At 39.2% G+C, this 25,227-nt stretch overlaps 1 protein-coding gene, 1 long non-coding RNA gene and 1 pseudogene across 5 annotated transcripts in view; 1 reads left to right on the top strand and 2 right to left on the bottom strand.

Annotated features, from left to right (window-relative positions):
* The window catches only part of LOC131510250 (uncharacterized), a 250,588-nt gene that overhangs the window by 184,853 nt on the left and 40,508 nt on the right, over positions 1–25,227 (bottom strand). The gene's annotated exons all lie outside the window — the stretch shown is intronic.
* Positions 1–25,227, bottom strand: part of SETD2 (SET domain containing 2, histone lysine methyltransferase) — a 125,681-nt gene that overhangs the window by 83,053 nt on the left and 17,401 nt on the right. For 3 of the 4 annotated variants that reach the window (XR_009260954.1, XR_009260955.1, XM_058727157.1), the window contains exons 2-5: positions 14,377–14,416; positions 8,191–12,554; positions 4,620–4,751; positions 868–996 (exon numbers count right to left, since the gene is read on the bottom strand). Coding sequence is in view for 2 of the 4 variants with exons in the window: in XM_058727157.1 (XP_058583140.1) it covers positions 868–996; positions 4,620–4,751; positions 8,191–12,554; positions 14,377–14,416 (4,665 nt within the window). In the remaining 2 variants the exon portion in view is untranslated. The remainder of the gene's footprint in view (positions 1–867; positions 997–4,619; positions 4,752–8,190; positions 12,555–14,376; positions 14,417–25,227) is intronic. The other variant, XM_058727156.1, reaches the window with a different exon arrangement.
* LOC131510245 (phosphatidylinositol N-acetylglucosaminyltransferase subunit C-like) lies at positions 1,995–3,309 on the top strand (annotated as a pseudogene).

Below are 25,227 nucleotides of genomic sequence, written 5' to 3'. Positions count from 1 at the left end.
ATAAACACATGTAATCTGTATATATTTAAAGAAAAAGGTACTCATCTTTCATGATACTTAAATATGCTTTCCATAAAAAACTTACTGTTTAAAGTAAACACTAAATATGGGAGAAAATAAAGTGAACCTTTTATGGCATTATGTACAAAAAAGTTACAGGAATTAGGTAGAAAGCAACATTTACTCATTCAATAAATGTTTATTGTTTTTAATCCCTACCTCAATCATCTCAGATACTCTCTTCCCCTCTTACTCCAAGATTTATCTATTTAATTATTATTATTTTTTAATTTTAGAGAGAGAGAAAAAGAGAGCACAAGGAGGGGAGAGGAAGAGAAGGAGAGAGAGACTCCCAACCAGGCTCCACACTCAGTATAGAGCCCAATACAGGGCTCAATCCCACGACGCTGGGATCATGACCTGAGCCAAAATCAAGAGTCAGACAATCGACTAAGCCACCCAGGCACCCCCTCTCCAACTCAGTTTTATATAAACTAACTAATCAATTCTGTCCCAAATCCTTACAGTTTCATAGTGATTCTGGGGGTCTACAGCAAACACTGGTAACTGCTTGGAATTAAACGAAAAGTAACTGTCATACAAAGAAGGACCTATCTGGTCCAAATGTCACAAATGACAAAATGCTCTTCATATACAGAGACAGAGGAGTTTTTTTGTTTTCTTTTTTTAATTTCCTAAAAGAAATGGAAAAAAAAAATTTTTTTAACTAGTTACCAGGTGGTCATTCTACACAATAAACATTATTAACCTTCAGTATAATAGACACGTTATTTTCCTTCCTACAAAGTAGCTAACCAACTTCAACAACACAAAAAGGAAATGAAAGATGATTACAACATAACTTACGAAGGAAGGTCTTTTGCAGCTCTCAAGCCCCAGCCTTTCTTTTCTGTGAGTATGACTTCCACATCTGCATGCTGTTTTCTCTGAAACCGTCTATTGGAACAATAATCCCCATTCGGACACCGAGAAGAACTGAAATGAGAAACAGAGAAAATCAATTCTTCAAAGAAGAATCTCTAATGACAAATAGGATGTGGATTAAAAAAAAAAAAAAGAGATACCACAGAGCCTGCCCATGTGCAGAAATAGGAAACAAGGCCCACCTGAGGAAAGGAGAATAAAACAGTTGAGGATGACTGACAAGAAAGGTGGATTGCTGGAAGATGGAAAGGCAGGTTGTTGATACACGATGAAGAGCTCTGCATACCAGGCTAAATTTGAACCTAATCCTGACAACTACTAGAAGTTTAAGTGTGAGAAACATGAGAAGAAAGATATCCTATACTTCCTATCTCTTTAGCAAGGCTGGCAGGAAAGTCAGAAGAACGCAGAGACCAGAGCTACACTGTCAACTTAGGAGAATAGGGCTAAGTCTCACATCTCCTCTTCTTACATGCGTAATGTCATCTCTACTTTCTTTTTTTTTTTTTTTTTTTAATCTAAATATTTTTATTTTTTTTAATTTTTTTTTCAACGTTTTTTATTTATTTTTGGGACAGAGAGAGAGACAGAGCATGAACGGGGGAGGGGCAGAGAGAGAGAGGGAGACACAGAATCGGAAGCAGGCTCCAGGCTCTGAGCCATCAGCCCAGAGCCTGACGCGGGGCTCGAACTCACGGACCGCGAGATCGTGACCTGGCTGAAGTCGGACGCTCAACCGACTGCGCCACCCAGGCGCCCCATGTCATCTCTACTTTCAATTTAGATAAAGGAATTGCCAAAAACGCTTTCTCTTTAATTTTCTGAGGTATAGGTTTTGTTCTCATAATACTTGAACATGAGCAAAACCAAAATCTGGGCCTTGAAAGAAAACAGTTCAGCGACCCCTGGCGCCCCGGATGGGGAAGGAGGCGGGTGGCCGCCCTTCCCAGCCGCGCAGCCTTAGGAACTGCGGGCAGGAACTTGGCCGTACTGTCCTGCCTCAGAGAACAAACTCATCTGTTGCAGGCCTAGCCTGGGTTGCTGCCTTTGAAAGCAAGGGAAGGTCGGTGCAGTATCAGCCACCACCCAGCATGGGATTTCCAGAGAGGTCTTATTTCAGAACTTTGTAAGGAACAAGAACCACGTGGACTTCTGCGAGGGAGACTGAGCTGGCCTGAGTTTGAGGGAGAGGATAATGGGGACCCAGCCTGTAGCTGACACTAAGCAGGCCAGTGGCAGGTCTTGTACGAGCGATAGCCATTTCCCGATAACTAGGTGGACTGGCGTTTCCTGGAAGAGCTCCGGAAAAACATCTACACCCGGAAATACCAATACTGGGCTGTGGTCTTCGAGTCGAGCGTGGTGATACAGCAGTGTGCAGTGTCTGTGTGTTTGTGCTCATCTGGTGGTATATGGATGAGGGCCTTCTGGCCCCCCAATGGCTCTCCGGGACTGGCCTGGCTTCTTCACTGATTGGCTATGTTTTGTTTGATCTCATTGACAGAGGTGAAGGATGGAAGAAGAGGGGGCGGACCCGGTGGGCTGACTTGAAGAGTGCCCTGGTTTTCATTACTTTCACCTACGGTTCTTCCCCAGTGCTGAAGACCCTGACGGAGTCTGTCAGCACTGACACCATCTATGCCATGTCAGTCTTCATGCTTTTAGGTCGCCTCATTTTCTTTGACTATGGTGCCAATGCTGCCATTGTATCCAGCACACTGTCCTTGAACATGGCCATCTTTGCTTCTGTCTGCCTTGCCTCATGCCTGCCCCGTTCCCTGCATGCCTTCATCATGGTGACTTCTGCCATCCAGATTTTTGCCCCGTGGCCCATGTTGCAGAAGAAACTGAAGGCATGTACTCCCCGTAGCTACATGGGTGTCACACTGCTTTTTGCATTTTCAGCCTTGGGAGGCCTGCTGTCCATTAGTGCTGTGGAAGCCATCCTCTTTGCCCTTCTGCCGGTTTCCATCTCTTGTCTCTGCCCTTTCTACCTCATTCGCCTGCAGCTTTTTAAAGAAACATTCATGGGCCTTGGGATGAGGCTGAAATCAAAGAAGACTTGTCCAGGTTTCTCAGCTAAGTTAGGGACTTCCATTCGGTCTTAAGGGAAGCTGATAGACTAGCCTCCCGACTCATACAACATTCGAAGGCAGAATCCCATTCTGGAAGCAACATACTATTGTGGGTGGGGGAACAGAGATCAAAAGAAAAAGCTAACCAAGAGCGTGAGTGGTGAAGGTGCTTTTTCTTTCTGTTATTTTGTGGATGAAAAAGCTTTCTGGGACCCTCTTGAATTATTGCCTCATTACTGCTGTAACAAATGAAGTGATGTGGATTCTATTAAAAAAAAAAAAAAAAAAAAAAAAACACATCCAAAAAAGAAAAAGAAAGAAAACCATTCATCAACACTGAAAACAAGGTATCTACACTATAAATCACCTTAATATTCTTTCCATGTTAAAAAATAAGGATACTGGGGCACCTGGATGGCTCAGTTGGTTAAGCGCCCAACTCCTGGGTTGGACTCAGATCATGATCTCACGGTTTGTGGGATTGAGCCCTGTGTCAGGCTCTACACACTGACGGCTCAGAGCCTGTTTGGGATTCTCTCTTTCCCTCTCTCTGCCCCTCCCCCGACTCGCATGCTCGCTCCCTCTCTCTCTCTCAAAACAAATAAACATTAAAAAAAATGTTAAGGAAACAAATTTTTCATAAAATTGGTAAAAAATTTTAATCACACATTTTTCGATGTAAAGATGTTTACTGTTTATAAGAAAAATGCAAAAGCAGGGGCGCCTGGGTGGCTCAGTCAGCTAAGTGTCCAACTTTGGCTCAGGTCATGATCTCACATTCATGAGTTCAAACCCTGCATCAGCCTCTGTGCTGACAGCTCAGAGCCTGGAACCTGCTCCAGATTCTGTGTCTCCCTCTCTCTCTGCCCCTCTCCTGTTCGTTCTCTCTCTCTCTCTCTCTCTCAAAAATAAACATTCAAAAAATTTTTTTAAAAAAAAGAAAGAAAAATACAGAAGCAAATATCTACCTTTGAAAATTAATAATTATGAGTTAACTATAAATAGACTATATAAAGCAGCCAAGGGAAAGATTTAGCTAAGTCTGCACGTGTAGCACTGAACAGGTCTCCAGAATTTATTTAATTAAGAGTGTATGAGAGTGTGTGAGAGTGTGTGAGAACATGTGTGTTTGGGCCAAGGTGAGGGAATAAAACTCAAAAAAGTACATATAGAAAGATTTCATTTCTATACATAAAATGAGGAAATATTTTGGTATAGGCATAAAAATTATCTGAAAAGACTACAAACAGAGGGACTGAGGTTTGGAAGTGGAAGACATTTTACTTTATACCCTTTTGAAATGCTAGGGTTTTATCTTATTTGATAGTAAAGGCTAAAAAATACCAACATTTGCCTCTCAGGACAAACACAAGAAACAAAAGGTTAAGGGCTACTTTACGGAGCACTTAAAATGTATACTATAATGAATAATGCAAGGGAAATTTGTCTCCTTATAAAGGCTATTATACATAGGAGATTTTATTGCTTATAAATAATACTAGGTAAAAGAAGAAAGGTTAAATTTTATTCATTACTAATTCTTAATATTTTGGGACATTTAACAGAATGAGCAAAATCAGAGCATTTCAATTTACTTACCATTCAATCATGAGGAGACGATTAAGACAATCTTCCCCACATGCTATTTCACCTTGCGCTCTTTCATCTTTAGAAAGAGGTGCACACTCACACTGCATTCGCTTAATATCCCGATGTGATTTATTCTTCTTTCTATTAGATAAAATTTTATAAGAATTGGTTTAAGAAATCTCCTGGTAATGATACAATGTACACAATCAAATATGTGCTAAATCTCATTAGTTTCACATTTAATGATTCTGGTTAAGTTAAACACTCAAAAGGAAGAAAACATCTAATCACTAGCAATTGTGAAACTGAAAACACTAATTATGTTACACAAACAAGAGGCAACGTGAGCCCTGGCAAGTGGGAAGACAAGAGTTCAAGTCTATCATTTTGGACTGAGCCCTCATTTCTTAGTCCAAGTCAATTAAACCTCAAATTCTGAGCAATTTCGGGGTGCCTGGGTGGCGCAGTCGGTTAAGCGTCCGACTTCAGCCAGGTCACGATCTCGCGGTCCGTGAGTTCGAGCCCCGCGTCAGGCTCTGGGCTGATGGCTCGGAGCCTGGAGCCTGTTTCCGATTCTGTGTCTCCCTCTCTCTCTGCCCCTCCCCTGTTCATGCTCTGTCTCTCTCTGTCCCAAAAATAAATAAAAAATGTTGAAAAAAAAAAATTAAAAAAAAAAAAAAATTCTGAGCAATTTCAAGGGTCAACTGTCCTACTGGGCTCAGGAAAAATAAAACACAGGAAAACTCATGAGGATCAGAAAGTAACACAGATGATGAAAGTGAAGTTTAAGAATGAGCCCTCCTGGGGGTACCTGGGTGGCTCAGTCAGTTAAGCATCCAACTCTTTTTTTTTTTTTTTTTTAACATTTTATTTATTTTTGAGACAGAGAGAGAGACAGCATGAATAGGGGAGGGTCAGAGAAAGAGGGAGACACAGAATCTGAAACAGGCTCCAGGCTCTGAGCTGTCAGCACAGAGCCTGATGCGGGGCTCGAACCCACGGACCACGAGATCATGACCTGAGCCGAAGTCGGACACTTAACCGACTGAGCCACCCAGGCGCCCCTTAAGCGTCCAACTCTTGATTTTGACTCAGGTTATGATCTCACAGTCATGAGACTGAGCCCCGCTCAACACAGAGCCTGCTTGGGATTCTCTCTCTCTCTCCCTCTCTCTCTGCCCCTCCCCCACTCTCTCTCTCTCTCAAAGTAAACAAACAAAACATATAAGAATTAGTCCTCCTGGATGGACAAATAATGGTTGAGACACAGCAAAGAAAGAAAGGCAGAGGAAGCAACGAAGTTGCTAAAAAAATAAATTTAAAAATAGGTAATTTTTAATTAAGAGTTTAACTCAATCTTTCAGAGAGAATCTTTCAGTAACATTGTATTTCTAAAAATCTTGTTTAAAAGAAAACTGAATGATTAAGAAAAGAATGAAGTATAATTTACAGAACTGTATTACAGAATAATCAGGTATTACAGAATAATCAGAGGACTAAATTTTCCCAACAGACTAACTGATTTGGGAGTAAAAGGGGAAACTGTTCAAAATGGGTTAGGTTCATAAATACCTATGCCAGAGTTTGCAAAGAAAAAGTGAAAATGTGATTATTTCCTGGCCTTTGTGTTGAACTTTCTTTTGTTAAAAAAAAAAAAAATCAGAAATGAAGAAGATCTCCTTAAGATTAGGGCAGTCTGACTTACTCTCCAACTATCAGACAGTGAAGAGCACCGCTGTTCTATGTGGCTGTCTTAATCTCCTAACTAATCTGCTTTCATCTTCAACATATGTTCAATGTTTATAAAGTACCCGAAGAGTGTCTTGATGGTTTCAACTACCTATGAGTAAAAAAAGAATGACTCAGCTGGTTCAAGATATAATTCATTAATGAGTATATGAATATTCTCAGCCTGAAGAAATCAGGACTGAACACAAACAAAATATCTGTTTACAAGTACTTTAAGAACTGTAATTTTGAAGAATCAGCAGTAGCTTTATTTTGTATTGCTCCATAAGGTCAGATAAGGACTCATGGCCACAGATTCAGGTAACTCTATTTTCATTAGACCTAAGAAAAATTTTTTTCACCATCTTCAATACTATTTTTCAATAATTAGTTTTCTTGGTGGCTCCAAAAGGCCCAGCATACAACAACAGGCCCTTTAAAAATGTTCCCACTCTAAAAAGCCTCTCTAATGTTTCTACCAACTAGATCTTTTTTTTTTTTTAATGTTTATTTTTATTTTTGAGAGAGACAGAGAGACAAAGCACAAGCGGAGGAAGGCAGAGACACAGGGAGACACAGAATCTGAAGCTGGCTCCAGGTTCTGAGCTTTCAGCACTGACCCCAATGTGGGGCTCAAACTCACAAACTGTGAGATCATGACCTGAGCTGAAGTCGGACGCTTAGCCGCTGAACCACCCAGGTGCCCCCTCCACCAAACCAGATCTATAATGCACATATGCAGGTGGTAGATTTATCTGGATCTCAGTGCTGAGTAAATCCCAGAGGGTTGGGTTGATTAGTTTTACTTCTATTCTTTTACAAAGACCCTGGAAGCTGCATCAATGTACTCACACAATTCCTAAAAACTACTACTTAAAAGATTCAATATTTTAAATTTAAACCTAATTTACTAGATATAAGAGGCTCTCTATATCATAAAAAGGTTTTTGTTAAAATATGAAAAACTTCTCATGAGACCTAACTTTACCTTAACCAGTGAAAAAATTTCGTTAAACAAAAAAATTTTTAACACTTAAAGGGATGATGGTTAAGCAGATTTTCAGATAGAGGAGAAATTTCCAAAAGGAAAATGGATGTAAGACAGATTTTTTTCAAAAAGGCATATTTCACATATATTCATACTGGAAAAATGAAGAAACTGTCGAGGAAGGGTGAAAGAAAGCAGACTGAGCAGCTCTGCTTTGAAGGAGTCTGTCTTCCATTACTCCTATTCTCATTATCCCCTTGTTTCAGGTTAGGGGTCTGTAGGAAACCACTATATCATTTATTTCTAAAATACTGGTTATGCTATTGCCAAATGTAATCAATTAGCAACAGACTAAAAAATAATGAACAGAAAATGATGTTCTAATGTGGTTCCCACTTTATAAAGCATCCTTCAAAGATACTTCATTATGAACATTTTTCAAAAGGAAAAAAATCCAGCACAACTACTTTTTTCTTAAGAGCAGACTGTTTTGCTGGGACTTTATTTTGTGTTTCATCAGTTTCACATGTAAAAGGAACTTAAAAATAGGGCTGGCCTAAATCATACTTTCAGAACCAAAAAGATAATGAGACCAAAAAAAAAAAAAAAAAAATTTTTTTTTTTTTTTTTTAAAGACATCCCCTTCCTGCGGGGGGGGGGGGGGGGGTGGAGGAAGGGATACTGAGGGAAGGATTCTGCCATCAAATTTAAATAGGTAAATAGGCTTTTTAGACTTTTTAACTTATATCCTATTATGCAACTGTATTTCATACAATTGACCTCAATATGTTCTGAACTGTTGAAAGCTAACTTTTTCAACAAAAAGACGTTAAAATTTGTTGGACAAGCATTAATTAAGCTTACCTTTCTGTTAAATAAACATTTTCTTCAATCAGATCAAAGTAACAGGGCATCTTCCCTTGCTTGGCACATTCTTTCCATCGCTGTGGGTCCCTGAAATCCTCCATGACACAGGAAGGCCCAACCAGTGCTGAGCCTGGGGGCACTGCCGTTTCTCCCTGCTCTACTGCCACTCGAACTTTCTTTCTGTCCTGAAGTTCACCATCGCTTTCAGAATCACTCTCCAATTCCGGTCTCCTTTTTTTAGGAGGCCCTCTATCTTTCATATCATTTTTTTCTAAGTTTTTTGAAAGATCTTTCTTTTCATTCACAGCTAAAGAGTCCTTAATGGAATTGCTGCTTATTTCAGGTGCCTGCACGGACCCCTTGTCCTTCTGAAGGGATAGAAAAAATTTACTGGACTGGCTTGAAAAGTGAGACCCTGCACATTGATCCCAATTGTCCTCCTCTTCACGGTCATCTGTTAAGGAATCTGGTACCTGCCCTTGAATTCGATCATACACAACCCCTGTTCCGGGAGGTCTACCTGCTGATCTTGGATCCCAGTAGCCATTACCTTGCCAGTAATTACGTGTCCCACCATAATGTTCTGCACTTTGCTGATACTTGTGTCCACCACAGGCTCCATAGCTGCTGTCAGGTTGCTGATATGTGGTCGTAGGCTTTTCTTGTTGAGAGAATTCCCACCCTAGGTTCCTGAGCTCTTCTGATGAGCGGAAGCCATCCACTCGGGAGATGTCACAAGAGGAAGAAAAACTCAACTCTGTTTTTCCCAGTCTACTATCTGGCCTGTTAGGGAAAATGGTTTGTTGCCGAGACTTATTCGGGACGTCTTCAAAATCGTCAGAAGAATAAACTGGAAGCTCTTCTTGTTGCCTAGAGGCTATTTTGGCTTTTGCTGTTTCCTCAGAATTTGGATGACCTAGAAAGTCAGATTTCACATCTGTATGACTTGTACTATCAACCCCGTCACTCTGAGGATGAACAATTTCAGACAGGTGGTTATCTATCTGTTTTCTGCTGGGGTGTGTAAAAGAAATTTCCGGATTCTTCTCTGTTCCTTTATGATGGAAGAACTTCTCAGTCTGAGAACAGGGTTTACTTGCTACACTGTCAAATTTTTCCTCATATGAATGTCTCCTCGACTCCAATCTCTCATCTTCCCAGTGGTCAGAATAGTGTCTGTAACTTTGACTACTCCGAGAAGAACATGGACTGGTTTCTTCCGTGGGCAAAGTAGAATTCTTTGGGACTACCACAACAGACTGAAGACGGTTTCTTGGAAAACTGCTATCATCAGAATCTGTATCTTCAGAGTCACTTTCATCACTTGAGCTTTCAGAAGAACCAGAATAATCTTCATGGACAGTGGATACGATCTCTGAGGTGTGACCACTACTGTCACATTTTAAGGTGTATGCTATGCCATCACTGTCCTCCATGGTTAAATTCAAGTCACAAGAAGAAAATACAACTTCTGAGTCATCAGAAGTATGAGCATGTCCTCTCCCTCCTTCTTCATCTAAAGACATTTCTGACCTTCCTCTTCTCTCAAGCACTATGGAATTCCCTTCTTCTTGAGCCTCTTGCACACATTTCCCAGAGAGCCCATTATTATGCCTGTTTTCCCAAGAGGCAAATCCCCTTCCTGAATCAGGAAGGCCGCTACCTACTTCTATGATGGTTTCTTTCTCTGCATGCTTTACAAACTCTGTGCTTTTACTCTTCAGCACAGCATCCAAAACTGGAGATGCATTCTCTCCACATTGTAAGAGAGTTAAACTGTCCACTTTTACTCCTGGTGGCAGACTCTGAAGAGATGAAACAACGCCTGAACTCTCTATCGGTTGATATATGTCATCAAAATGATTAACAGAAGCTGAACTGGTGCTACCAACGCTCTGCTTATATTCTTCACGTGCAAATTTTGAGTGATCTGTCAGATTTCTATTATCGCATATAACTGTTTTTGATTTCAAATGCACATTCATAAAGCTATTTGAAGAAATCTTCATAACCGAAGGCTCAATCTTTTCAGCTTCAGAATGACGCAAAGAAGGGTTGTTGTCATTTGAAGTACAGTATAGATCTGAATCTTTGGTTTTACAACGAGAAACTGTCATATCAACTGGTTCTTTAATTACAGTTTTGGAATAATCTATAGTCGTAACTGGCAAAGACATGTGTTTATCTTGGTGTGGCGACACTGTAGGTTCTGTTTCTCTAAATGGGCTTCCTGACTTACTACGCAGCATGCACGTATTGTCTGAGTCTTTCTCTTTACATCTATTAATATTCTGAAATCCATTTGATGAAAGCATGCATGCTTTGACCAAAGGGGATACCTCTGATCCGGTCACACTATCATCAGAAGACATCAAAACAGTGTCAGTTTTAGAAGTGCAAAATGTCGCCAAATCAGATTCTGCCCCAGGAGATCCATTTATATTTAATTCTATGGGACAATAACTTCTTAACTGATCATTCTTCACTTTAGATAAAGAGTCTAATTCCTTAATATTATCATGGCTATCATGTCCTATAAGTTCAGATTTAAAAATAAGGGATTCATCTAGCTTTTTAAAAGTAGGCGAATCATTTAATCGATTTGATGGTGATGGAGACCCAGTCTTTTCTCTTTCAGGAATTTTACTAATCATTCTTAATTCACTACCTTTTGAACAAGGAGCCTGTAAATTAAAAGAATGAGATGATCTGATTTCCTCATTTAATTCTGTACAACAGAAAGAATTCTTAAATTTATCGGACTTGGATACAGACTTTGAAAGGGCAGATTTGTAACGGGAAGCACTGTTATCATGCTTGGAATAGGATGAGCCCCGTCGGAATCCCAGTTCATTAGGGGGAGAACAACATCTTTTCGTTGCTTCATTTTCTGAAGTCCTTTTGGATTCTCTTTCTACTTTTGAAGAATACTTTCCTCTTTTCTCCATCTCTAAGTAAGAGGACTCAGTTTTGCAGTCCCGATCAGATTTAGAATAGGATGACGATGTCCTTAGGTCTCTGTAAGAGAAGGAATGGGATGAGGTGCGCCTTGAGTAGGTCTTCTTATACTCCTCTTCTGAGTCAGAACTCTCCCGAGCTCTGTTATCTGTATATGGCCGAGAATAGCGAGCCCTCTCTCGGTAAGGGGAACTCCGATGGTAGCGTCGATCAGAGTCATAATAATGGGATCGTTCCGACCGGGAATAGGATAAACTAGTTCTAGAGCCTCTGTCAGATCTTGAGCGAGATCTGCTCCGCCTTCGCTCTCTCTCTGATCTACAACGAGAAGATATATACCGAGTATCTCTTTCAAGTTTTGAGTAGCTAAAATATTTATCATCTCTCTCTGTTTTAGATCGTGAAGATTTCCCTAAATCCTCACTTTTTAAAGGTGCTAAGCTCTTTTTTGAATCTCTTTCCTTTTCAATGCTTGCTGAAAATTTTAAATCGTGTGATCTTTGACTTGAGGAAGTCCGTACAGAATCTTCATCAGATTCTGAAGCAAGAAAGGTGCCTTCGGATTGTGAGGATTTCTTCTTAGAACCTGTTTTTTTAGAGCCCAGATTACTCTTAGAACTATCTGGAATTTCTTCTTCCTTCCCAATATGGGAATCTTCTTTTTGTGAGGGAGTATCTGCTTGCTCATTCAAATTTTGAGTTATGTGTTCTTCTGAACTATTAGATACAGCGTCCTGCTTAGTGTCCACGTCTGAAGATTCTGGTACAGTCGTAACTGGTGGTTCCTTCAGTATTCTAACTGCTACATCTACCGGTGCTGTCATCAGAACTGGGATTGGTGTGTGTGGCAAGGCCACTGGCTCTGTTACTGGTGCTGGTGGTGAGGGTGTCGTGGCCTGGGGAGGTGGAGGTGGTGGAGGTGGAGAAGAGGGTGGTGAATCTACAGTTGTTGATTCTGCTATGACTGCTGGTAATGGTACTACTGGAGGAGGTGGAGACACCATTGCTGTAGCTGTAGTCAGCAGTGGCCTGGACGTCACGTGAAGCAGGTGTTTCTTAAAATGAATTTTGCCCAATTCTACCCTTGATTTTGGTGGGGAAGATTCTTCTGTAGTAGATAAGGTATCTCCAATGTCCATTTTTATTTTAGGAGTCAAGTCTACTTGAAGAGGTCCAGCTGGGGAGTTTGGAGTATCATTTTGCTTTTCATTGCCAAGTGCAGTCAGAAACCTATTCTGCAAAGTTTTCTTTGTAAGGCTGAAGCTGAAAGACACCTTTTGTCGTCCCTGTTCCTCCAAATTAACTTTTGTCTTGGTGCCTTTAGGTAAAAATCGACTAGAAGCAACACCTTTGAACATTGGTCCTTTGAAGAAACCTGTTTTCTGCACATTTTCAATCTTTGCCTATAAGTGAACAAAACAAGCAGTTACTACAACAATAAAGTTACTTTCAAATGGCTAGCATTACAGTTTAAAATGTCAGGAAAATGAAAAATCCTCTTTAAGGACAGTATGAATTTCACTAAGCTAGATAAAACTTCATTATAGAAAATTTGAAACATACACAAAAGTATAGAGAATAGTATAATAAACCCTTAAGTACCCACCCCAAGTTTCAACAATTACCCATACTTTCCTATTTTTGTCTCTTATATAAAGAATTTATCTGTTTTGGGGCACCTGGGTGGCTCAGTCGGTTAAGGGGCCGACTTCAGCTCAGATCATGATCTCGCGGTCCGTGAGTTCGAGCCCCGCGTCGGGCTCTGTGCTGACAGCTCAGAGCCTGGAGCCTGTTTCAGATTCCGTCTCCCTCTCTCTCTGACCCTCCCCCGTTCATGCTCTGTCTCTCTCTGTCTCAAAAATAAATAATTGCTTAAATATATATATATATATATATATAAAAAAAAGAATTTATCTGTTTTTATAACTTTTTTTTTCCAGGCAGACTTTTTAACGAGAATAAAAAAAAAAAAAAATCCAACATGTACTTCAATATAGAACACAAAATGACATGTAGATAGAGAGCAATAATTAACATCTCAGTGTGGAAAATAGTTTGTTCCTGTGTTCTGAGAAGAAACATCAGAAGCCATTATAGTGGTGTTCTGGCATCACACAGAATCACTTAGGTGCTTCATAAAATACAGATCTGCAACACAACTAGATCTAAAGCAACAAAGTATGTTTTGTTTGGGTTTGTTTTTGGAAAACAAGCACATAAGACAATTCTGATGGACTTTACAGATCTGAAAAACCACTGGTCTAGAGCAGTCTCCTATCTCGTTTTATAGATGAGGTAAGCAAATGAGGCCCAGATCTTTCTGCTTTACTATAAATTACTCTGCCCTGGCACACTACCACTGTCTCTGCCCAGGGCCTCACACACTCAGGCCATGCTGATTTATAGTCCAACCCTACTCTAGGAGCAACAACTACAAAGTATATATCTAAGAAAATTTTTCCTTCCATCATTTGCCAAACCACCAAAGGAAATGGTAGGCTTTAGAAGTTAAAGGCAAAACCTAGGTGGTAGAGAGAACATCAGAAAAAATCTATAAGAAACAAACTCAAGTCTAAATTAAAGATGGTACACTGGTCATCCGCAATATTTTTTTAATGGATCTTCTTTAATCAACTCTGGCTAAGAGAATAGTTTTCTCCTTCAATATGGTAAAATCTGCATCAGTTTTCAACATTATACACTAATCAAGTGAGAAAAAAAATGTTCTCTCATGCATTATCATAAAGCAGTGGTCTTCAAATATTTTTTAAGAAACAGAATGCACTTGTCAAATGAAATCTTACATGGTAGCTCAATACATAAAAACAGGTAAATGCTGTCTCCAGAGCTCCCAGCTTCCTCTACCTTGCCTAAAGCTTTTGAAGCTCCATTTTAAAAACCACTTCCTTGAGATACACAACATTCCTCCTTGGAATGGAGTTACTACAGATTCAAAAATTCAGCAAAAACTATTTCTTCATTTCACATTCAAAATGATAGCTAGAGGCACCTGGCTCTAGCCAGGTCGGTGGAGGCACCTGGCTCTCAGTCAGTCAGTGGAGCATGCAACGACACTTGGTCTTGGGGTTGTTGAGTTCGAGCCTCAAGCTGGGGGTAGATAGTACTTAAATATAAAATATTAAAAACCAAACAAAACAAAAAACATAGATAAATTTTGAGTTTTTAATCCAATAATCATTGAATAACTAGTTAAATTATACTTACCTCATTTTCTTCTTCTCTATTGCCATCCAGCCAAGAGAGCATGCAAAAGAATAAAAAGAAATCATAAATACTAAAAACAATTGAAATCAAAGTTTTTTATTATTAAAACCTAGGATACCGACAACCTATAGGTTTTTGACATGAGCTGTTCATTCCTTCAAAGTTTCAATTACATCTAGTACAGCAAATATTTATTGAAGATAATACCAGGCACTGTGAAATAAAAGGTGAACACAGTCCCTGCCCTTAAAAAGCTTAACGTCCTGTAAAACAAAATACAATTTTGTTACAAAGTAATTCCAACATAATGGAATAAATACAAAGAAATAAGCGCAGTGTAACAGCAAAGGGAGAAAATGCAGTTTAATAACTCAGTTTAGTAAAAGAATAGGAAAGCAAAAAAATCCTTCCTAAAAGAAGAGTAGCTCCTGAAGATACATTTGTAGGGAGATCCCAGGCAGAGGAAGATTCCCCACAGAGGCAAAGAGATTAAAACGCAGAACAACATGTGCAAGAAAACTATAAACAGTTCAGCATTACCGGAGTATAAAGTGTAAGGCAGAAAGTAGCCAACATAGGGAACAGTAGCCAAGTCCACAGACAGATTTCTCATGAGGAGAAACACAGTTCGTTTTATGGATTAGGGGTTCTCAATCCTTTGTGGTGTCCATTCAGCAGTCCCTTTGCTGAACACAAGGTATACGCTCTGCTCCACATCACAGCACGTGGCTCTCCGAGCTCACAGTTATGTTCTAAAAAAGGTAACCACACTGTGTCCTGAGACAGAGGAATCAAAAGCCAAAAGTCTGGTGTACACCAGTGCACCAGGCATCCTGGGGAAAAGGAAGCTACAAAAGGGCTTTGGATGATGACAGCCAGATTAGGATTTTAAGCAGACCACTCTGCAGGCTACATGGCAAGACTGCAGTATAATCATCTGTTTGAGATGTCCCTTAAAAGAAATGTACAAAAACCTGGTCTCCAAATGTAGGCTTCACTCCATCATAATTCAGTCCACTCACCAGTGTCTACATAGCCATACAAAAACCAAGTAATGAAGAGGGGGAAAGGATGGCAATACAAGGATGAGATTGGAAGCGAGGTCAAGGTTAAACACCTTTTTCCTATTCCAAAACCACTAAACAAACACTTCACAGATGCAATCTGAGAACAACTATATTTCATTAATTCTGTGAGGTACATTTTCCCTACATATAACACCTCTGCATCATACTATCAATAACATCATAGTTTGATTGGCAGAATGTTTTCCTTTCTTAGTGGTTCATAAAATAGTTGTGTCTTACAATCCATGACCTACTAGATTTGATTTAAATTAGTATCATGTGGAATTTTTTCAAGAACATAAAAGGTACCTGGACATGTCAGAGCATTTGGAAGGTCATTCCTATTTGTACTCCCCTTTTCAGTGGATATTCAGAGAACTGCTTGACAGAGATGGCAAGACATTTCCCCGAACTTGATAATAAGATGTTTGTAATAAAAAGAATATAAGCATATACAAAAAATACAGGGGAAAATATAAATTTCCTTTTAATTTTCTCATGGCAAAAGCATTTCAATAGAGAAAATTCAAATTACAAAACAAGCAAAAGGAAGAGTCCACAATCCAACATCCAGAGACTGCTGTTAACACCTTAGTCTACCGAGCCCTCTAATGCTTCTTTTGTGTACATGGTTGTCAGTGGGGGCGGGGAGGGGGGGGGGTGGTACTTAAACACAGGTCTTTCTTTTTAAGTATAGCAATCATACCATACAAGCCATTCTGTATCTTGCCTCTCTCCCTCATCACAAATAGAGCAGGTGAGCAAACAAGGCGTTTAGATCACAAAAAGTATGGAATCACTACAACACATTGAAGGGAATGATCTTGAAAGAAGGGGACACAGGGGCACCTGGGTGGCTCAGTCAGTTAAGTGTCCCACTCTTGGTTTTGGTTCGGGTCATGATCTCATGGTTTCATGGGTTCAAGCCCCATAACAGGCTCTGTGCTAGCAGCACAGAGCCTGCTTGGGATTTATTCATTCATTCATGCTCCCTCTCACCCCCCCCCACTGCCCCTCCCCCACTCACTGTTTCTCCCAAAATGAATTAAAAAAAAAAAAAACAACAACAACAACAACAAAGAGGGGCACCTGGGTGGCTCAGTCAGTTGAGCTTCTGACTTCAGCTCAGGTCATTATCTCACGGTTTATGGGTTCAGGCCCCGCGTCGGGCTCTGTGCTGACAGCTCAGAGCTTGGAGCTTGCTTTGGATTCTGTATCTCACTCTCTCTCTGCTCCTCCCCAACTCACTCTCTCTCTCTCTTTCAAAAATAAATAAAGATTTGGGGCGCCTGGGTGGCGCAGTCGGTTAAGCGTCCGACTTCAGCCAGGTCACGATCTCGCGGTCCGTGAGTTCGAGCCCCGCGTCAGGCTCTGGGCTGATGGCTCGGAGCCTGGAGCCTGTTTCCGATTCTGTGTCTCCCTCTCTCTCTGCCCCTCCCCCGTTCATGCTCTGTCTCTCTCTGTCCCAAATAAATAAATAAATAAAAAATGTTGAAAAAAAAAAAATAAATAAAATAAAGATTAAAAAAAAACTTTTTAAGAAAGACAGAAATAAATACAGATAAGTGAAGACATAGTTAAGTTTCAAAATAAAGTAAGCATTTCTCTCTCACATCCTCAGCTGAAAGTTGAGAGAAGAAACAGGGCAAAATACTTAAACAAAATTCAAGTGTAAGAAACAGAAATGGAAGTGGACTATATTACTAATTTATATTAGAGCTTATCAGCACACTTATTCTACTTGGCTGGCAGCATTAAACTATCTAGAAACAACCAGAAGAAACAACTGGTGAATTACTCCAGGAAGCTGGATGGGACAAGAGAGGTAGAAAGAAAGCAAGATGAGAGAACTCAGGGCATTCCCAAGAATACTGAAATGACTGACCTAGTAATCCATAGATAACAGAGAAGAGAGAAATCTGGAAGAAGCTGATAAACTGAAGGAACAGGGTAAGGGCAAGATACTTGAAGCTTCAAAGAGTAAATGTGCTGGAAACCAGAAAGTGAGGTAGAAGGGTGAGGTGAAAGAACTGGAAATTCTGGTCAGAGTAACAGAGTTAGGGTACATTTCCAATAATGATAATAGCTCGCTGTGGACATGGAAGCAGACTGCCACTGCAATAAGAGGACAAGACCTTTTTGAAGAAGTGATTGTGAGGCCACAATTAATAGCAAGAATCAGTCACAAACGTTTAATAAAAAGGAAACTTGTTTTGGTAAATAACATAACATCACGTCAAGGGAAGGCTGATGGAACAAAGGTATACAGAGTCCCCAGGATCTCTGACATGAAAAATAATGAGGCATGCGCAAACAGGCATTTAACTCTTTAGCATAAGATTGTGCTGGAACGGGGGCACCTGGGTGGCTTGGTCGGTTAAGCGTCCGACTTCGGCTTAGGTCATGATCTCACGGTCCGTGAGTTTGAGCCTCACATCGGGCTCTGTGCTGACAGCTCAGAGCCTGGAGCCTGTTTCAGATTCTGTGTCTCCCTCTCTCTCTGCCCCTCCCCTGTTCATGCTCTGTCTCTCACTGTCTCAAAAATAAATAAATGTTAAAAAAATTTTTAAAAATAAATAAATAAATAAAAAGATTGTGCTGGAACGGCCTTATTTCTTCTTTTGAAAAGCTACTACAGAAGAAAAATCAGGAATATTGAAGCAAGCTGTCTGTCAAAAATGTACAGGACAAATATTTGCAGCTTGCTGAAGAACTGTTTCAAGAATGTTGATTAATCTGGGTCAACATGGTGACAAATGTCAATGAGGTCACAGGGCACATGTGGAAAAGGAATTAAGAGATTTCATCACAGCAGTTCGAAGATCCAAAGAAATGACATGATTATTAAAATCAACCCCCTAACTACCCAATCTCTCTGGCTAGGACACAAAAACTGAAGCCTCCAAAGGGAAGCCTGGTATGAGAGAGACTTGGCCATATCAAGAATATTCATAAATATAAACAAGTTGGATAGCAAGGGAGTCTCTTCTGGATACCAGGTCATACAAGAAATAGTTACAGTTAAACAAGTATTTTTAGTTACACTGGGGAAAAGACCACTTACAAGACCACAAGGGAGTCTATTCTGGATACCAGGTCATACAAGAAATAGTTACAGTTAGACAAGTATTTTTAGTTACACTGGGGAAAAGACCACTTACAAGACCACAGTGATTTATTCATAAAATATCAGAGAACTTAAAGATAAAATAGTCCTATTTTGCACAATTCCAAAAGTTGGACCTGTGACCAACAGAAGGACAGAATGACAGATTTTAGCTCATTTTAAGTTTGAATATTTTAAATTCATTTTATTTGAAAAATACACACACCCACAAGAGAAATTCATAATACAAAAAGATATACAACTAAAATTAGCTATCTCTCTCCAGTGGCAACTATTGTTAAGTTTTGTATATCCTTCCAGAAATTGTGTGCATATGTGAGCATATGTGTCTCTTTTTAAGGAGAAAACACACAAAAGGAAACACACCTTTCTATACCTTGTTTTTGTTCATTTAAAGCCTTAGATATTATATATCAACATATAACAGACATAGCTTCATTTTTAGTTCTACCATCATAATAGCTTTTTCATGTTTGTAAGTCATTGGTGTTTCCTTTTAGCTGGGAAGTGCTTTTTCAGGTCTTTGGCCAATCAGCTGAGTTGTTGGTCTTTCTTACTGATTTATAAAAATCAGATGTGATACGTCTGCAACTAGAATGTGTCACTGTACAGAGCACTTAAGTTTCCTCCTCATCAGAAACGTTTACGAAGAATCTGGATAAGAACTTACCTCAAATGAGATAGAATTCCTGCCCTAGATGTAAAGCTAAAAGTGTGATCCTAGAAGGTCTCATTCTAGGCCTTCAGTTCACTGAATTTCCTGAACTACAAATCAGAAGCAGCACTTATTACTTTATGTGGATTTTAATAACACTTTAAAGATCCACTCCTATCTCATCTTTAAAGACTTCTTACTAAAACTCATATAATCCTGGGATGCCTGAGTGGCTCAGCCTTTGAGCACTGACTTGATTATGGCTCAGGTCATGATCCCAGGGTTGTGGGATCAAGCCCCGCCCCACATCCACGTTCAGAGTGGAACCTACTTAAGATTCTTTCCCTCTCTTTCCCTTTCCCTCTCCCCCACTAGTGCTAGCTCGTTCTTTCTCTCTCTCTCTCTCTGCAAAAATAAAAAACAAAAAATAAAAATCAGATACTCCTCAAATGCTCAGTGTTTCTCACATTTGAGTGATATATGGGCCTTTTTTAAGAAGACAAAAAATTGTCAGATATCTAAGGCTAGATCTCAACTTAAGAACACTGACCTAAGAAAATTAATATATTAAAATATTAAATAATTAATACTCTTTTAATATTAAAAATTCATATGTTATATTTTACTTGAAAGTTACCACTGGAAAGTGGCAGTCTTCAGGAAAAATAAATTTCAAAATTTAAAACTGGTCAAAATAATGTTTAACGTTTGTAGTTAGCAAACAGAATTGTATCCATGTTAATTTCTCAAAATTGATAATTGTACAGTGATTATATTAAGGGAATGCCTTTGTTTTTGGCAAGTACACACTGAAGGATATGGGGGTAAAAGGCATCATGACTATAACCATCAAACATTTCAGAAAAAAAAAAAAAAGCAATGTATGTGTGTAGAAAGAATGATAAATGATAAAATGTTCACAATGGGGTGAAGGGTATATAGAAAATCTCTGTATTGTTTTTGACCATTCTGTAAGTTTGACATTATTTCAAAACTAAAAATTATTTTTTCAACTTAAGATAATCAAGTATGAAAAACTTTTAAATACCCTCACAAAATCTATACCCCATAAGAATTTTTTATGAAAAACACTGTATGGACTCTTCAAGATTACCTAGAGCCTCAGCTAGAGAAACACTACCTCAAATGTTCCAAATTCATATTCTGGAAAGCAGCGATGAGGATAAGCTACATCAAAACTAGACCCTAGGGGCGCCTGGGTGGCGCAGTCGGTTAAGCGTCCGACTTCAGCCAGGTCACGATCTCGCGGTCCGTGAGTTCGAGCCCCGCGTCAGGCTCTGGGCTGATGGCTCGGAGCCTGGAGCCTGTTTCCGATTCTGTGTCTCCCTCTCTCTCTGCCCCTCCCCCGTTCATGCTCTGTCTCTCTCTGTCCCAAAAATAAATAAAAAATGTTGAAAAAAAAAAAAAAAAAAACTAGACCCTATACTAGACTGAAATTGCAGACTCAGGGTAGTGTGAAGAACTAAAAAGGTAAGAGAAGTGTCGATAACAAAAGGAAGGAAGCCACCAATGACAAACTGAAGACCATTTCCCAACACTGCTTGTAACACAACCCCACCCAGAGGTATACTCAAGTAGTACTCTGAGCTCCCTGGAAGAAAGGTAGCTTGCCGTATACACCCAGGTCCAAGGAAGGGTCACAGAGAGCGCTTCTCAAGTACTAAAGTCACTATCTCCACCATTAGGAAAGACCTGGAATTTCATAGCTTCAGCCACTCTCCTCCCCCCTCCATTTGTTTCCATTTCAGGTTGCTAAATCTGTGACCCGCTCCCTAACAAGTACAAACAAAAACATCTGTCATGGAAAAAGAAGTCTGAATGCACTGAAGTCGGGCAGGTTTTGACATTTACACAGTTTAGGCACTTGCAGTGTCATACATTTAAGACTAAATGCCTCAGATATTCAATGATATGGAAAAGTAATACACCAGAGAGAAAGTCTTCATAAGTAAAATTTTTATTACAAAAGATCATATCTACCTAGCTCACAGCCACAGCCTCACCTATGGTCACACACATTTGCAAACCTCTTCTCAACAAACTGAGTAATCCTTCTGTAGGCCAAGGTTTTCGTACCATGAGCTAGCGAGGCTTAAGGCCAATGTGGAGACTACACCACAACATGTCTTTCAACAGCACACAACCACACTGATGGATTGCCCAACGACTTATTTTAGAAAGGCAACACTTAACTACAAGTATCAGTACTCTTATCAATCACAAGACTATTTATTCAACAATTATTTAAGGATCTATCCTTCTGAAGGCAGTGTTAACTCTGTTAGGGCAAGATATCAAGTTCATACACAGTTCCTACCCAGAATTTCATCCTTTACTTGAAGTAATATGGCACAGAGGTATACCAAATAACTATAATACAAGGTAATAATAATTTCCATAAATGAGAAGGCTAATGGGGGGGCTTTCTCTTTAATTTTCCTTTTTCAGCTCAACCTCATCTCGATTTCCTGATTGTCCTTCATGAAAGCATACCTTCTTCAGCATTTATTACTTTGCTTATTAGGACGGCAATGTAACACAGCAAAAAAGATCAAACTTTGATAATTCCTAGGTCAGAATCCTGTCCCTACCATTCACTAACTCTATGACTTGTGCCACTCAATTCCCTTCCTTACTCTCCTAGGTACCTGTTTCACACATCCCCCTACCCCAAATCTCCATCACTACCATGACCCTGACCACTCTCAATTGAAGATCCCATCACTTAACTCTATGCCCCATCCTCTTGCCTTCTCAAAGATGTATTTCCTATTTCCTTTCCTCTATCATCTGTATCTTTTTCACTCTCATTAGTCAAACAGCTTTAAAGATACCTTACCTTAAAAAAAAAAAAAAAAAAAAAAAAAAGGCAGGAGGGTGAATTGTCATTAGGGACCAATATCTTAAAAGACAAGGGTCAATTTTTTTTTTTCAGGGACATTTTTAAGGGACATTTCAATGCCTACAGGGGCGCCTGGGTGGCTCAGTCGGTTAAGCATCTGACTCTTGATTTCAGATCAAGTCATGATCTCGTGGTTTGTGGGTTCGAGTCCTGCATCGGGCTCTTCTCTAGCAGTATAGAACCTGCTTGGGATTCTTTTTCTTTCTTTCCTTCTTTCCTTCTTTCTTTCTCTCTCTCTCTCTCTTTCCTTCCTTCCTTCCTTTCTTTCTCTCTCTGCCTCTCCCTGCTCATGCTCACTCTCTAATTCAATAAACTGTAAAAAATAGAGAACCTACATATTATGGTGATTAAAGCTAATAACTTATTTTCTTTAAACAAGCAATCACTTTGTAAAACAAACACAGCTGATCTTTAGAGTTCCATAGTCACTGAGGGAAGGTAAGAATATCATCCCAAATGTTAACAATTGTATATTTACCTGAAATGTTTCTAAATTTGTCTTCCAAATTAGTTTGCAGGAGCACCTGCATTAAGTGAATTATGTTTTCTTCAAGCAATCTTTTTCCAAAACCCATAAACTGGGGTGTATGGTGATTTTGAACATTTTAAGGCCTGTTACATACAAATGAGTTTCACAGGGCACATGGATGGCTCAGCCAGTTAAGTGGCTGACTCTTAATTTCGGCTCAGGTCGTGATCTCACATTTCATGGGACTGAGCCCCATGCAGAGCTCTGCACTCACTGTGCAGAGCTTGCTTGGGATTCTCCCTGCCCCCAACCCCCCACCCCCCCCTCCTGCCCCTCATTGCATTTGCATTCCCTCTCCCTCTCTCTCTCAAAATAAATAAATATACATTTTTTTAAATAAATAAAAACAAATGGGTTTCACTACCTTTATTCACTATTTGGGGTTAAATCTCAAATTACCTATTTTATTTTCCTCACTGAGCAAATGTGGGAGGGGATACCCAGTACCAAACAATCTTTAAAACACAGAAATGCATAAATGCTGAAATTCAATTTTAGTACCAGGCAATGAACCACAACAGAAAGAGTGGAGGATAAGTTCTTAGTGAGCTGGTCACGTTACACTATTGTCTTACAGCCCCATTAGACCACCATCACCACTACAAGCAGCTAACAGAATGTTTCCTATTTTGGGGGTAGTAGGTTTAATGCTTTACATACATCTAGCTTGTCCTCAAAACTATGAAGGGTGTACTACTTGTATTCTCATTTTGCATATGGAGAAACCTAACATCATAGCTAGCAAAGTGACAGAGACAAGTATCCAGGCTTTTTTGACTGCAGAGCCCTTGCTCTTTAACAAATATTTATTAGCTATTACCCAGAACTGGGAGCAAAGGGCAAAAAGTTTCAGAGAAATGTATTTTGACTCAATGTACTAGTAACTTATCTACCTAGCAACAGAAGGGGCTGTATCGTGAAACAGAGTAACAGTCCTGATGGTCATGTGTCTATAACAACTCCTAAATTGGATGCAAGAAATCATTCGGGTTTTTTTCCCCCATCTCAACTTCAGACTAGATTCTTCTATGAAGAGCTAGTATACTGAAAGGTGTGTCATACCAAGAGTCTGACGGAGATGGCTAACTATAGACAGACCTGTAGGATATAAACTAGTTAATGTTTAAAAAGCTGTACCTATCCTGTATTTTAGCAGGTGACTACTTAATGCCAGTCTTCCAGTCCTACTCTTGCTTAACCACATTAAACAGAAACAGGAAAATAGATGGTGGTCAGTTCCTTCATGTGGTTATAGACGCTGATGCAAATTAGCTCTTTAAAATCCACTTTCAAAATTAAAACAATGAAAGTAAAACATGTGATTAAATCTACACATGAGACAAAAGAGGTTTCTCTTTTTATACACAAATAATTCAGGATCTTTCTCTTTCATAAATCTGCTTTCTTTTGTGTTAATATTAAAAATGCTTCTAAAAATAATTTCATTTTTTCACGTTTCACATGTTTGTCATAAATCTAAAAAAAAAAAAAATCTACATGGGCTGCATTTAGTTTTGGTAACACAATGAATACAGCAACTCAGAAAGCTCCTAGAATAAATTACCACCAGACCAAAACCAAAACACACCAAAAAGGTATAAAGGTCAGTTTTCTTCAGGAACACCACCTTAAACATAATAGCCACCATTTATTTTCTGACTGTTGTGAAGTTTAAGTATTTTCCCCAAAATAGCAAATTAGTGCTTGAGGTGTAAAAGAGAAAGGTTTCAAGTCAGCTAACACAAGTAGAAGTATGGCAAAGATACCCATGCCTAAAAACAAAAACAAACCCTGAAATACTTATTCTTACAAGGCAAAGCTGATGATAATGTAAGATCATTGTGAATTAAATGCACTAAAAAAAAAAAAACAAAAAACGCACCACCCCTCACACTTTCATGCATGGAAAATGAAGGTTAAAATAAAATGCAAAGGTTATCCATGTGATAGCAAAAGACTGGAAATAGCCTAAATGTTCATCAAAAGAGTGTTTGAGTAACTCTGCCACATCCATTCAATGAAGCAGTACACAGCATTAAAAGCAATGATGAAGAGCTCTGTATACTCTTCTGGTATGATCTCCAGAATACATTGTTAAGTGAACAGCAAGACACAAAACAGCATGTTTTGTGTGCTTCTATGTTCAAAATGGAAGACTCAACCAAAATTAAACATAATTATTACATGTTAAAGGACATGGTAAAAAAATAAGAATAAAAGCTATGCCTCTTTGGACATTCTTTTATTGTAGTAACTTTGGAATCATGTAAAATGATGCATTTTTTTAATGAGAAAATAAAAAAATAATTTCTAGAAATTCAAACTATTAAAACTATACCAAATTGGTGACTGGCACAAACATGAAGAAAAGTTGAACTATTTTGACTAAAAATACCTTCCTGGAATATATCCTGAAGGTAAAAAAAAAAAAAAAAAATCATAAAGAAATCTTACACTGTTAGTAGTCTGTTATAAGAATACTGGTATTACCACTGAAACTGTCACATAAAAATGGATAAAGCAAATAAGCCATTCCATTAATGTCATTAG

This window comes from Neofelis nebulosa, chromosome 4 (genome assembly GCF_028018385.1).
Source record: "Neofelis nebulosa isolate mNeoNeb1 chromosome 4, mNeoNeb1.pri, whole genome shotgun sequence".
Lineage (NCBI taxonomy): Eukaryota > Metazoa > Chordata > Mammalia > Carnivora > Felidae > Neofelis > Neofelis nebulosa.
Note: the sequence above shows the minus strand (reverse complement) of the source record. Positions and strands in the feature narration are given on the sequence as shown.